The 15,715-nt window shown below is 37.7% G+C and overlaps 1 protein-coding gene across 3 annotated transcripts in view; it reads left to right on the forward strand.

Moving 5' to 3' along the window:
- The window catches only part of JMJD1C (jumonji domain containing 1C), a 338,429-nt gene that overhangs the window by 58,699 nt on the left and 264,015 nt on the right, over window positions 1-15,715 (forward strand). For 2 of the 3 annotated variants that reach the window (XM_078077663.1, XM_036086482.2), the window contains exon 1: window positions 1,929-2,404. The exons of the other annotated variant lie outside the window; for it this stretch is intronic. In XM_078077663.1, the coding sequence (XP_077933789.1) occupies window positions 2,231-2,404 (174 nt within the window). In that variant the 5' untranslated portion in view covers window positions 1,929-2,230. Of the gene's footprint in view, window positions 1-1,928; window positions 2,405-15,715 lie in introns of those variants that run through there. 3 annotated transcript variants of the gene reach the window in all.

Below are 15,715 nucleotides of genomic sequence, written 5' to 3' on the forward strand. Positions count from 1 at the left end.
TTTATATTTTCTCACTTGCTCCTAGAATATCACTGAGACTAGGAAGCAGGCAATTTTCGTAACAATTGTGTCGTCCTGAAGATGACAAAGCAGATCATTGATAATTTGGTATCAATGCAGATCTTATTTTTTTCTCCTTCCATATGTTAGGTTATTTTCACCAGATTATTTTACTGGCTCCTTAATTCAAGTTGAGATTTTAGAAATCTTAGTCTGTAGTTCTCAAGATGATTAAGTATGCACTAAAAGAGTGGGCCTGGAAATAAAATTGCATAAGTGAAATTAAATTTTTCTTTCAACTTGTCAGTATGCATTTCTGGACATGGTTTTCCTTTATCTATTACAATTTCCTATTTGGTCTTTAGCAGAATTAGATCATGATGATTAAAACCTGTCTTCGTTGTAATTTTCTTTTATAACCTATTTGCAGTGGCCATGTTTTTTCTACTTAAAACAACTCTGCTTGGGTGTTCCAAGAAAGATGAAAGCCTTAAGTTTATTTTAAACATTCAGATTACTAATGTAAACTCCTTTAAAAAGGTAATTTTGGGGAGGGGGGTGCCTGGGTGGCTCAGTCGGTTAAGTGACCCACTCTTGATTTTGGCTCAGGTCATGAACTCCAGGTTGTGAGATAAGACAGCGGTTTGGGTCCACACTGGACGTTTAGCCTGCTTAAGATTATCTCTCTCTCTCTCTCTCTCTGCCTCCCCACCCGCCTCTCTCTCAAAATAATAATAATTTTTTAAAAGGTAATTTTTTTGGAGTAGAGGTTTAGGAAAATCTCTAAGAAACCAAAGTTTATTTTTTTAGAAACCAAAATTTAGAATAAGTTTTCATTGGGCTAGAAGGATTTTTGGAGTTGATTATGATCATTAGTGGCCCTGAAAAACAAAACAAAACAACACGGGACTGGGATTTTTAAAACTACCTTTTAAAAACACTGTAATGTATGTCTGAAATTGAACTGCTCACAGACATGTAGAAGATAGCTTTGTTTTAGAAGAATTCAAGGATTGGATCTGTATGTGTAGGGACTACAAAGTCCTGTTGTGATTGGACGGGAAGTAAACATAATTTATTTTACTGAATTGTGATTGGCTAAAAACCTTTTCTTTCCACGATGGTCTCTAATAACTGAATCCGGAGCCTTTCCCTGTTGTTGTTTGTTTATGATTAGTGAGTATGAGGTATGTGCTAGTACTGAAAGAACTCAAATTGGCACAGAAACTAGATTTTAGGGACATTGACAGAAGCCCTCAACAGGGCGTTTGACATTTTTACCACAAAGCAGTAGCGAGGTGTAAGTCTCTGAAGAGTCCAACATGTAATTAGTATTGTTGCAAACAGGAAGGATGAAAGGATGACAGTGTTTTCTTCATTTTCATTTGGAGTCGTTCACTGTTCTGCAGTGACTGTTTTCAATGGAAAGTGTTGCTCTGCTTTGCTGCTAGGGCTGTTGTTTCAGGCGAAATTTGGGCTACCTCAGGTGGCGGGCACCATGTGTTCTGAAAAACGTCGCTCTGGAGATGCGGGGTTTAACTGGAGTTTATTTTGTGACCCAGGGTGGAACCAGCACGATTCACTTTCGCCTCCACCCCTTCCCCCACAAACACTTTTGAGGGAGCGGCGAATAGCGAGGTGACCCTCAAATCCTCTTAATGGTGTTACCAAGGGAGAGCATTCCTTTCTCCCACCCCGCTCCTTACTTCTTAGCCTGGCTGGTCCCACAGCCCCCTTGGCAGCGTCGTCGGGCACTACTTTCCGTCTGTGGTGGTTCCTCCGACCCTTTCCCGCGGCTCCCTGCCCCCGCCCGCGCAGGCGGAAGGAGACGCACGGCGCTCACAGCCTGCCAGTGGATGGGGAGGCGGAGTAGTACTGTCCACTGCGAGGTGGCGGCAGTGGCTGGGGCTGCCTCAGGGCCTCCGACGGCGACGAGGGGTGTGGGGATTTCTGTCCGTTTCTCTGTGTGTGTGTGTGTGTGTGTGTGTGTGTGTGTGTGACTACAGTCAGAGGCTGCTAGTCGGGGAGTCTGGGGGAGTGTTGAGGACTGAGAGACCGAGGTCGCTGTGCCCTTCTGGGCAGAGCGTCCGGTGCGCCCCCGAGTCCGCACTCGCTTGCTCGCGGGGCTGCGGCCGTCCCCCAGTCCGCTCTCCTCAGCATGGGCGGCCGGTAGGAGCAGGGTTTCACTGGTTCCCTCGCAGTGGAGGAGGCAGCAGCCGCTTCAGCAGTGATGGCTATGGCGGTGGAGACGCGGCTGGAACTGGTGGGGAAGCGGTTCCTGTGTGTGGCGGTCGGCGAGGAGGCTCGGCCGGAGCGCCGAGAGAGTGGACGCTGCTTGCGGGGCTGGCGAGCGGGGGTCATCCGAGCTGTGTCACACAGGGACAGCCGCAATCCGGACCTGGCGGTAAGAGAGCGAGTGCCCCTCAGTCTCCCAGCCCACGCCCGCACTGCTGTCTCTGGCAGCACCTTGTCTGGTTACCTCTGGCACCTCCCGCAGCCCAGCCAGCTGGCGGTCACGCCCCTCTTTGGAGCCGTCGTCGGCTTTGCACTCGTCCCCTGCTGGGGTCTCCCATCTCCTCGTGAGTAGTTTCCCCGGTGGGAGCGGTGCCGGAGCGGGACCCCCGGGGCTCCCGCACAGGCCCCGCCAGGCCTCTTGGCCGCTGCCTGGGAGGGGTTCAGCGCCCCCGCAGTGGCCGTGGAGACCTTACCGAAAGGCGGGGCTGTGAGCCAGTGCCGCTGGGGCAGGTGGGGGTGGCGGACAGAACACAGACCACTCATGGCGGTAGGGGGCCATCTTCACCAACATCTCTTTCCTTGAAAAAGTCTTACTGGTGCAGGGGTTAGAGACTTAAAACTTAGGCAGTAAAGGTTGCTGAGAGGGAGGGAGAAAAGGAAAGAGACACATCTATGGTGTTTCAGGCTGTCCTGGGATTCGTGTGTATTTTCCAGGCAAAGGCTGTGTGAGTGGTGGCATCTTGATGAAACCTCTTTCTACAGATGCTTGTATTTCTAACTGGAAGGGATGAAAATGAAAATTTTTGATTTGGAGGGTCATAGAATTAACCCATCCCTCCCTCCATTCCTTCCTTCCTTCCATTTGTTTTTTTTTCCTGTGGGGTTGTGGATTTTTAGAAAGTGAATAGTGTTTTAAAAATCATCCTGGGTTTTATACAATTTTAAATGAAGCAAGAAGTATTATAAATTAAAATGTTATGCCCTGCCGAACCTTAAGGGTCTTTTTCTTTGCTTTCTTTTCCTTTCATATGATACTGCCAATATTTTCTTTCAATAATGTAGGAATGTGCACCATTTCGAGACGGGATATCCTCTGATAGTGTTCCAAGGACATTTTCACTTGGGGACAGGTTGGAAGGGGTGGAGTAGAGGCTAGGCATTGAGTAGTCTTCTCAAGGTTGATTTGCGAGTACATAATCCACGAAATTTATTGGTAGTGCCTTGGGGTATTTAATTTTTTACTGAAAACTTCAAACATGGTAATATTTTCTTTCCTTTTGTGTATCTGCAGTTTACATTTCCAAATTCACTTTAATATCTATCTATACATGTGCATACCTATTTTAATATTTTTCTTGGTTTCCGACTGCTTTTGTAAATCCCTGTTTCATGACTGTAGTCAATGATATGGTTTCATTGGGCATGTACTAATGTTGACTTGATATTGCAAAATAGGCTTGTTTTGCTAATAGGTATTTCTAATAGGAAATAAGCAGAATAAAGGTGATTTTGAAGATTTTGCTTGGTTATTCTTACTGGAAAGAAGAAAAAGCAAATTTTAAAAAATTTCTCATCTTAATGGTTCTGCAGATCGTGTCAATTTAGTAAGTTTTTTTGTGTAAAAAGCATATGCTGAATTTATCTCTCTTCCTCTTATTGTGGTACGATGATTGTCTTGGCTTTTGTGTGGAAGCTAGTTGGATTATAGTTTAGCATTTTAAAATTATTTCAGAGCAAACCTGGAATGATATTTTGTTTTCCAGAGTATTTTGTTTTAGTAGATGAATGAAAATTGGGAAATAACAGTTTTAAATTATGAGTATCACTTGTGACAGTCAAGTTATCAAAATTAAATATATTAAAAACTTTCTTGCATGGAAATTTAAATGATATAAAGAATGGATTTATGTTTATCACATTTGTAAAAGGCAAAGTATTAAGCTGGGTATTTAAAAATGAAAAGTATATGTGGATGGTGGGAGAGACTAAAAAGAACAGGGATGAATTTTCTCAGGTGATGGAAATGTTTTGTATCTTGATAGTTATAGGGGTTTATGTATTAAAACTTGAATTGTGCACTTAATAGCTGCTTTTCACCATATACAAATTTTACATAAAAATGCATTTTGAACCATAACTATGTGAACCTCCAGCAGTTTCTCCTAATTTTAAAAAATTAATTTTATTTAAGTAGTCTTTACACTCAACGTGGGACTCGAACTCACACCCCCAAGGTCAAGGGTTGCTTGTTCCTGGGACTGAAAAACCAGCCAGATGCCCCTCCAACCATTTTCCTTTGTCTACAAGTCTTTATTTGAAAATTTTTTTATGTGGTGTAACTTGAGTTTTTTCAGCCTAGGACCTACAGTTTTAGAGTTATTCCCAAACTTTCTTGTTTTTTTTTTTTTTTTTTAGTTCATATTCCCTAAATTAAATGAAATGAAATGTAGAACAGGTTAGCATCAATATACTGTAATTCCCCTTTTAGACTTTTTTTTTTTTAAGATTTTATTTTTAAGCAGTCTCTACACCCAAGGTGGTGCTTGAACTCCTAACCCTGAGATCAAGAGTTGCATGCTCCACCGACTGAGCCAGCCAGGCACCCCTTTTAGACTTCTATTACTGCAGAATAAATTTTAAAGAGCTTTATGAATTATATGAAAAATGATGGTATAACTAGGGTATTTTTGTGTTTTTGTTTTTTTTTAAAAAAGTTAAATATATGTAATTTAGAACCTGCAAATGTATTTGAAATCTTAGTTGTATGTATTTATGGCACATGATTTGAAAGGGTAACTATCAGAACTTGAAAATAGTTTAGGGAATACTTTATCTCAAAAGTTAATCATTCTTATTTTTGATCTTATGTTTGAAGAGTTATGTGTATTAATGTTCTGTCACTGCTGTTAATTAACACAAGTTGGTGTTAAACAATACAAATTGATTATTTATAGTTCCGGAGATGACAAGTCTAACATGGGCTAAAATCAAGATATGGTAGAACTGTGTTCTTTTCTGAAGGTCCTAGACAAGATCCATGTCTTTTCCTTTTCTGGCTTTTAGAAGTATCCCACATTCCTTGGTCTAGGCACCTTTCCCTCTGATTTTCTTGCCCCTCCCTTCTACTTTTTAAGTGCCCTCGTGATAATATTGGGTTCACTTCAATAATGAAGAATAATCTTATCTGCGAAAATTGATTTACTTTTTGCTTGTTTTACTTCTCATCCATAACCTATCAGCCATTTATGTATGTATGTATGTATGTACTTATTTATTTGTTTATTTATTCAGCCATCTAGTCATCTACCCACTCACCTTAATGCTTAGGGTGATTGCATCATTATTTCAAGCTAACTCTGTTTAAAGTGTATTTTTTAAAAATATGTCAGATTTTTCAATACACAAAAGGAACAAAAATTGTATTTTGTTTCATACACCAAACACATATATTTGCTTGTTTGTTGGGGGATTTTCTGATGGTCACTTAGTGACAAGATTTTAAACTGTTCTAAACTGTGTACCTGCAGATGAAAGTTATTTTGCAGATCTTATGGGTCTTAAATATAAAGAAAATTTTCGTGTTTAGGAAGTTTAAAGTGACCTGTGATTTTGTTTATAAGGAAGCCTTTTCCATTTTTAGTCCTATTATGTTTTTGCTCAGCTATATTTTCATTTAAGTTTCATGTTGAGTTGGTAACATTTGATTCCCTTATAAATTTTGTTAGGATAAGTCTTTAGGTAAGTCTGAAATTTATAATGGTCCTGCGATATTGATAATGCTAATTTCTGGTCTATTCACAATGAATGAATGAGTGAATGATTTTTACTTCGTTGCTCAGTATGACCTGGATGAGTTAACCATCAGGAAAATTGGTTAGCTGGTAGGTAGAAGGACTTTTATGTCTGATTTGAGTACATAGACTATTTTTTTCTCCTCTCTTGAATTGTTGTAATTGGTCCCAAAAGACTTTGGTATAGTAAGAGGAGTATGTAAATTGTAGCTATCTGTGGAGGCTATGGTGGTACGTTGTAAACTGTGCATTTCAGTTTTAACCACTAACTTAGCTTGTTTTAAAAGAAGGTAATCACCCTATAAATGGTGTCATTTGTATGTTTCTTTGTAAAATTAATTAAATAAAGGTATTTTTCCCCCCTCTTTTGACCTGTCATATATATGTTCTGGCACATGATTTGGTTCCATTAATTTAAAATAGAGACTTTTTGGGGTGCCTGGGTGGCTCAGTCGTTAAGCATCTGCCTTCAGCTCAGGTCATGATCCCAGGGTCCTGGGATCGAGCCCTGCATCGGGCTCCCTGCTCAGCGGGAAGCCTGCTTCTCCCTCTCCCGCTCCCCCTGCTTGTGTTCCTTCTCTCACTTTGTCTCTCTCTGTCAAATAAATAAATAAAATCTTTAAAAAATAAAAAAATAAAAGAGACTTTTTAAGTTTATTTAAAATTTAATTTTATTAAATTTTTTAATTTAATTGAACTAAAGACATTTTACCGTGAGAACTCTGTTCTTACCTTCATATAGTGATATCATTGCATCTGAAAGTAAAAATGTCCAGATATTTCAATGTAATTGAGAGCATATAGGCTATGTTTATAGATTTATTACTTTTTGACAATTTCAAGTTATGTACAAAGAAGGTCTTCAATTCTCAAACTCATACTCATATTCTTTCCCCTTACATGTTTATACAGTATCTAGTATTTACTTAGGTGTTCACTGAATGATAAATAAATGAATGTCATAAATTTCGTGAATACTTTATACTAACCATCTCAATTACCTACTACTATTTACTATAAATTTTGAGTATTTCTTTTTTTCTTTTATGGTTTTGTATATCTTGGTGGTTATTTCCCCAATATCTATTATGTGTTTGACTAAACCGTGGGTCATGGTATTCCTTAATCAGGTAGTTGAATTCCTCTGGCTACAATAATTAGGTACAATCAGAATGAAGTTAAGTACAGTATTGTGTGGGTGTGATGCTGAAATTGCCGTAGCCATTTCCCTGCTTTAAGGTCAACCAGTTTGAGGACAAAGCTGACAAACAGATCAGATTGTTTTCTGAAGCCTAAATACATTGTTGGATTTTTCACCTACGGGATTTTTCATTTTGGAAGAGTAAATTTATTTTATGTCTCTTTGTTTTGTTTTTTCTGTGGAACTAAAAGCATTTTAACTGATACACATGGTAATATTCCATTCCATTTTTTTGGAAAGCACATGTAAGGAGCATTTTCATGACATTCTTGTCTTCTTTGTTATTTGATGTTAAGATGTTTATACCGTTGTCATTAACTTCAATGATGGTTTTCAGGGAGGATGATATATTCTGCTTTGTGTCTTGATGTATCCCAAAGCTTTGAAAAATTGTTTTAATGCATGTAGGACATAAATCTAACTTTCTAAATAATGAAAAATAAGAAAGAACATTTGAATTTTTATGTCAGGAAGAATCTATAAGCCCCTTATAGTTAAAAAGAAATTTCAGGGGGTGCCTGGGTGGCTTAGTCGGTTACGCGTCTGCCTTCAGCTCTGGTCATTGAACCCAAGGTCCTGGGATTGAGCTCCACGTTGGGCTCCTTGTTCAGCAAGGGAGTCTGCTTCTCCCTCTCCCTCTGCCTCTCCCCCTGCTTGTGCGCTTGTGTGTGCACTCTCTCTCTCAAATCAATCAATAAAATCTTTATTTATTTTTTTAAAGATTTTATTTGTCAGAGAGAGAGCACACAAGCAGGGGAAGAAGCAGGCAGATGGAGAAGCTGGCTCCCTGCTGAGCAAGGAGCCCAATGCGGGTCATGACCCTAGCTGAAAGTCAGATACTTAACCCACTGAGCCACCCAGGTGTCCCAAATAAAATTAAAAAAAAAAAAAGAGAATAGAGAAAAGAAAAAAAGAAATTTCAGGAAAGAGGTATCATTAATATTTCAGAAATTAACAAGAAATTAACTTTTAGTTTTTAGGTCATATACCATAAATGTTGTATATTTCTATTCTGTGTTTTTGTTGGCCAGATAAATACCTATCAGTATACTCTTCTTTATCCGTAGTTCTGAAATTCACATAGTTTTGTACTAACAGAATATTTTAATGATTCACTAGGAAAACCTGACTAAATGAATTTTTTAAAAAGTGAAACCTAATATGAACTGAATAGTCTTGTTTTATGAGAGAAATATTAATGTGCTTAATTTTAGGGTGCTTAGAAACTCCACAGGTTTACATGCAACATAGGTACTTTTACATGTAATATGTATGTCATATATGCACTGTTAGCATATTCAACTATCACTATATATGCCCTATATAACTTTATAAAATCCAGCAAATTTTGAACTCCACAACCCATCTAGTTGGAAGGGTTTGAGATTAGGTATTGTTATTTAAAAATTAATACTGATCTTTTAAATTTATTTTTATTTATTTATTTTTAGAGAGAGTGCATGCACGGGAGGGGGAGGCAAAGAGAGAGAGAGAGAGAATCTTTTGTTGTTGTTGTTGTTGTTGTTGTTTTTTACTATCAAAGGAGAGAGAATCTTAAGCAGCCTCCGCATGCAGCATGGAACCTGACATGGGGCTCAATCTAATGACCCTGAGATAATGACCTGAGTGGAAATCAAGAGTTGGACACTTAACCGATTGAGCCATCCAGACACCCCTATACTGATCTTTTTTAATGGTGGTGATTTAATGGTAATAGATGTTAACTAATTTCATTTGTTTCAAGATTTGACAATGATTATATTTCTGCCTGATGTTCAGATAAACAGTTGTTTTCAATGTAGATTTTTAACAAACATATTTTATTTGATAAAAAGTTCTTAATGTGATAAATCTTTAAGGATTACATAATTTGCCTTTATGATTGTTTACTAAAATATTAAAATGTTTCAAAATGTTGAAACATTCTTTGAAATTATCTAACTGGATGGAATCTTTAAAATTTTTTATATTGTAGCTATTTTATAAAATTATTCTAGTAAATCCACTGATGAAAATCTTGTGTTTATTTTATAATGTAGAACCTATTGATTTAATTATGGAATAAGTGGTTAATTAGTAGAAAACAGCTTAAAGTTTTGAGCTCTAACACAGTCTAGTCCACATTACTTAATCAGTTGGAACTAGGAGTCTTATAGGAATTTGTTGAATTTGAACAGGGTAGACAAATGCTTATACCTCTTATTAAAAAGTATGAGTACAGTGAAATCTGACTTTTGGGGTTTATTGGCTAGTAGATCACTTTAGAATTAATAAAAGTTTTGGATTACATATTTCTTAATACATTACAAATTTCAGGTACAATATTTCATCTGTATTCATTCAAATGAGCCTGACGAAACAGGTCTTAATAGAATGTCTTTTGAAATTAGTTTGAAAAAACAGGAACTGTGTATAAGTGTATATAAATACGTGTTACTGATCACCATAAAAGACCTTAAGTTTCATTGAAATATTTCTCAAAAGTAGTTTTAACATTTCACTTGATTTATAGTTTGGGTCTCAGTTTTCTCATTTATCTAGTCAGTGAATGGAATTAGTCTAGACTAGTTTTTACTGTTCTCTAATTCTAGAATTGTGATATTAATAGTTTCTATCTGGAATGTCCTGGGATAAAGTGTTTATTAAGCAGAAATAAATTTCAGATCCCTCCCAAAAGCTCCTAATTCTGAGTTAATGAAATTTTTCATTATGATATACCTTGTACTATATTACATGGACCACAATTCCTTACTAAAATAATGTGATTTCTATTTAGTGTTTTTTTGGATGCTCAAGATGAGTTCATAAGATTTGAATTTTTGTGATTATAGAAGTTGAGGTAGAATAAATATCCCAAGGCTACAATATTAGGCCTTGAAATAATTCAATATGTATTTTCTCATACACTTGGAGGTGTTTATCAGCTGTATTTAATATTTTTTAAATTTTTTATTGTTATGTTAATCACCATACATTACATCATTAGTTTTAGATGTAGTGTTCCATGATTCATTGTTTGTGCCTAACACCCAGTGCTCCATGCAGAACGTGCCCTCTTTAATACCCATCACCAGGCTAACCCATCCTCCCACCCCCCTCCCCTCTAGAACCCTCAGTTTGTTTTTCAGAGTCCATCGTCTCTCATGGTTCGTCTCCCCCTCCGATTTCCCCCCTTCATTCTTCCACTCCTGCTATCTTCTTCTTTTTTTTTTTCTTAACATATATTGCATTATTTGTTTCAGAGGTACACATCTGAGATTCAACAGTCTTGCACAATTCACAGCGCTTACCAGAGCACATACCGTCCCCAGTGTCTATCACCCAGTCACCCCATCCCTCCCACCCCACCCCCCACTCCAGCAACCCTCAGTTTGTTTCCTGAGACTAAGAATTCCTCATATCAGTGAGGTCATATGATACATGTCTTTCTCTGTTTGACTTATTTCGCTCAGCATAACACCCTCCAGTTCCATCCACATCATTGCAAATGGCAAGATCTCATTCCTTTTGATGGCTGCATAATATTCCATTGTATATATATACCACATCTTCTTTATCCATTCATCTGTCGATGGACATCTTGGCTCTTTCCACAGTTTGGCTATTGTGGACATTGCTGCTATAAACATCAGGGTGCACGTACCCCTTTGGATCCCTACATTTGTATCTTTGGGGTAAATACCCAGTAGTGCAATTGCTGGATCATATGGTAGCTCTATTTTCAACTTTTTGAGGAACCTCCACACTGTTTTCCAGAGTGGCTGCACCAGCTTGCATTCCACCAACAGTGTAGGAGGGTTCCCCTTTCTCCGCATCCCCGCCAACATCTGTCATTTCCTGACTTGTTAATTTTAGCCATTCTGACTGGTGTGAGGTGGTATCTCACTGAGGTTTTGATTTGGATTTCCCTGATGCCGAGTGATGTTGAGCACTTTTTCATGTGTCTGTTGGCCATTTGGATGTCTTCTTTGGAAAAATGTCTGTTCATGTCTTCTGCCCATTTCTTAATTGGATTATTTGTTCTTTGGGTGTTGAGTTTGATAAGTTCTTTATAGATTTTGGATACTAGCCCTTTATCTGATATGTCATTTGCAAATATCTTCTCCCATTCTGTCGGTTGTCTTTTGGTTTTGTTGACTGTTTCCTTTGCTTTGCAAAAGCTTTTTATCTTGATGAAGTCCCAATAGTTCATTTTTGCCCTTGCTTCCCTTGCCTTTGGCGATGTTTCTAGGAAGAAGTTGCTGCGGCTGAGGTCGAAGAGGTTGCTGCCTGTGTTCTCCTTTAGGATTTTGATGGACTCCTGTCTCATGTATTTAATATTTTGATGAAAATATTCTATAGTTCAAATTGACTAAAAGGAATGAAATGCTACTTCTTTAAATGATTAGTAATTTGGGGCACCTGGGTGGCTCAGTTGGTTAAGCGGCTGCCTTCGGCCCGGATCACGATCCTAGGGTCCTGGGATCGAGCCCTGCATTGGGTTCCTTGCTTAGCAAGGAGCCTGCTTCTCCCTATCCCTCTGCTTGCCACTCCCCCTGTTTGTTCTCTCTCTGTCTCTGTGTCAAATAAATAAATAAAATCTTAAAAAAAAAAAAAGATTAGTAATTCACAGACTTTCAAAGTAACAACAACAAAACAAAACAAAACAAAAAACCCAAGCCCCTTTATTGCTATAATAAATATTCTCCCTGGGGTTCCTGGCTGGCTCTGTCCGTAGAGCATGTGACTCTTGATCTTGGGGCTATGGGTTCAAGCCCCATGCTGAGTGTAGAGATTACTTAAAAGTAAAATCTTTAAAAAAAAAATTCTCCCTGAACCTTTGCTCTCTTTTGATTTTTGTTAGCCTCATGATTCAAGTCCTTTGGGGACTTCTTCCTTTCCTGATTATAGTTTCTCCCATCATCTTAATTTAGTATTAGAGATTCAGTCCTTTGCTTACTGGTTTCTTTTGTCTTGTTTGTTTTTTAACTCTTGTTATTCTCTTTAGAGAATTTACTCGTACTTGCTGCATCACTAGTCACAAGTCTGCAGCTTAAGCATTGGCCTTCTATTTGAATCCACCATCTCTACCTTTTTTTTAAGATTTTTATTTATTTATTTGAGAGAGAAAGAGTGAGTGGGAGCACAAGTAGGGGAAGCAGCAGAGGGAGAGGGAGGCTCCCCACTGAGCAGGGTTCCATCCCAGGACCCGAGATCATGATCTGACCCGAAGGCAGATGCTTAACCAACTGAGCCACCCAGGGCCCGTCTACCTTCTTCTTTGATGACTTTACATGAACGTCCCATCTTTGAGTATATATAATGTTTCTAAAGTGTTAATTTATTACCTTCTTTTGAAATTAGTGCCCCTTTTGAGACTTGACTTGAAGTAGACTCATACTGGCTTTAAAACTTTCATTCACTTTCACCTTTCCACCGCCTAGAATGTCGGTATTTACTGAGTTCTGCTAATTTCTTCCTTCAAATTGCAATCTTCCCCCCTTTCTGTGTTTTTCCCCCCCAATTTGTATTGCCATTGGCTATAATTTTTATTGCCCTACACGTATATTAAGTGGTCTTTTTACTTTCAAGTTTCTTCCTTTTCTAGTCTGTTCTATGCAGTAGACAGATTCCTCATACTGAGTTTCCCATTAGCTCACTTCAGTAGTTTTTCTTTTGCTTTTCCAATAAAGTCCAAACATCATTACCCTAGTGTACTTCTTCAGTCTTGCCCCTATCCTTTGAAATTTAAAATTCACTAATCTCTTACGCAAACTGTTCATGGTGTTAAGTGAAAGTCTTGTTGGAATTTAAAAACTATTATAATCAACTGTTTATGAAATCCTAAAATGCATTTCATGTTTACTTTCAAATGTCATTTGCCGATGAAATTTCTGATGTCAAACTAATAGGCATATTCTCATTTGTTAAAAATGGTATTACTTTTTATCTTGAGAAGTGCCAGTAGTTCATTTTTGCTTTTGTTTCCCTTGTCTCTAGGGATGTGTGTAGTAAGAAGTTACTATGCCGAGGTCAAAGAGGTTGCTGCCTGTGTTTTCCTCTAGGATTTTGGTTGTTTCCTGTCTCACATTTAGGTTTTTCATCCATTTTGAATTTATTTTTGCATATGATGTAAGAAAGTAATCCAGTTTCATTCTTCTGCATGTTGCTGTCCAGTTTTTCCAACACTATTTGTTGAAGAGATGTTTTTCCATTAGATATTCATTCCTGCTTTGTGGAAGATTAGTTGACCATATGGTTGTGGGTCCATTTTGGGGTTTTTTGTTCTGTTCCATTGATCTGTATTTCTGTTTCTGTGCTGGTACCAAACTATCTTGATTACGGCTTTGTAATATACCTTGAGGTCTGGAATTGTGATGCTTCCAGCTTTGCTTTTCTTTTTCAAAATTGCTTTGGCAAAAACTTCTATACAATGAAGGAAACAATCAACAGAACTAAAAGACAACCTACGGAATGGGAGAAAATATTTGCAAATGACATATCTGATAAAGGGTTAGTATTCAAAATCTATAAAGAACTTATCAAACTCAACATTCCCCCAAATAAATAATCCAGTTAAGAAATGGGCAGAAGACATGAACAGACATTTTTCCAAAGAAGATATCCGGGTGGCTAACAGACACATGAAAAGATGCTCAACATCACTCATCATCAGGGAAAGACAAATCAAAACCATGATGAGATACTACCTCACACCTGTCAGAATGGCTAAAATTAATAACACAGGAAACAACAGATGTTGACGAGGATGCAGAGAAAGGGGAGCCCTCTTTACACTGCTGGTGGGAATGCAAACTGGTGTAACCACTCTGGAAAACAGTATGGAGGTTTCTCAAAGTTAAAAATAGAACTACCCTGTAACCCAGTAATTGCACTACTAGGTATTTACCCAAAGGATACAAAAATACAGATTTGAAGAGGCACATGCACCCTGATGTTTAGAGCAGCATTATCAACAGTAGCCAAACTATGGAGAGAGCCCAAATGTCCATTGATTGATGAATGGGTAAAGAAGAGGTGGTGTATATGTATATGTACACACACACACACACACACACAATGGAATATTACTCAGCCATCAAAAAGCATGAACTCTTACCATTTGCAAAGATGTGGTTGGAGCTGGAGTGTATTATGCTAAATGAAACAAGTCAGTCAGAGAAAGACAAGTACCATATGATCTCGCTCATATGTGGAATTTAGGAAAGAAGGCAGATGAACATATGGAAAGGGGGAAATGAAAAAAACAGGAGAGGGAAACAAACCGTAAGAGACTCAAGGATACAGAACAAACTGAGGGTTGAGAGTAGGAGGTGGGCTGGGCATGAGCTAAATGGGTGATGGTTGTTAAGGAGGGCATTTGTTGTGATCAGCACTGGGTGTTAGATGTAAGTGATGAATCACTAAATTCTACACCTGAACCAGTTTTACCATATATGTTAACTAATCTGAATTTAAATAAAAACTTGAAATTAAAAAATGGTATTATTTTGGTGTTGTATGAACTGACTCAAATGAGAAAACCAACTCCTAATCAAATTATATATATATAGTATTATTAGTTATTCTATTTGTTTTTGAAAGACAAAATCCAATTTAACAGCATTTTACACAATATTCATAAACCTGGAAGTACCACTTTTCTTTGATTTTAAGATATATATATTCCACATTTTACTGTTTTTGAAATTAAGGCACAGCTTATAAGTAGTTCACATCAAAAATGATTTGTTTACCACTGTTTGGAATATCAAGTGACAATATACTGGTGGTAGTCTGCCTGCAAAGTATGTGACCTTGTGTAAAACTTTATAGCCTTAGTATCCCTTTAAACTCTTAAAAGTTTTTGAGGGTCCCATAGAGCTTTTGTTTTTGTGGGTTATATCTATTGACATTTACTGTATTAAAAATTAAAACTGAGAAGTTAGGATATACAAGTGGATACTCCATTACCTGTCAGAACAGTGCTATCACGCTGCATGTAGCCTGTAGGAAATTGCTCATACACTGATGAGAGAGTAAGAGTGGAAAACACAAATATAAGTATTATGAGAAGTTTTAGCCTTACTAACCAACCCTTTGAATGGGTTCAATTACCCTTGAAAACTTTTAGTGAAGAGACCTGTTCGTCTATTTCATTAGTTAGAATTATGTACACTGGTATAATGGCAGGTGCTTAAAGTTTTAGTTGAATTTGGCTTCTTCATCATCATTTCAGATATCTTTTACTATTTGCTATGTTACTACATTGCTGTGAACATTATGTATTTTAAACATAGAAGATTTCCCATCACACACCAGAAAATGTAGAACAGTAGAACATGCAGTAGAAACCCACTCCCTATTCCTAGAATAGATTTTAGAATTTTTCGAAGCTAGGAGAGGTCTGTGTGACTAATTCATGTGTTGTGAAAGACTGTCATTTAGGATCTGAAACATCTGATCCATCTGTCAAAATTATTAGTTTAAGTATGATTCAGAAAACATC

Source organism: Halichoerus grypus, chromosome 7 (assembly GCF_964656455.1).
Source record: "Halichoerus grypus chromosome 7, mHalGry1.hap1.1, whole genome shotgun sequence".
Lineage (NCBI taxonomy): Eukaryota > Metazoa > Chordata > Mammalia > Carnivora > Phocidae > Halichoerus > Halichoerus grypus.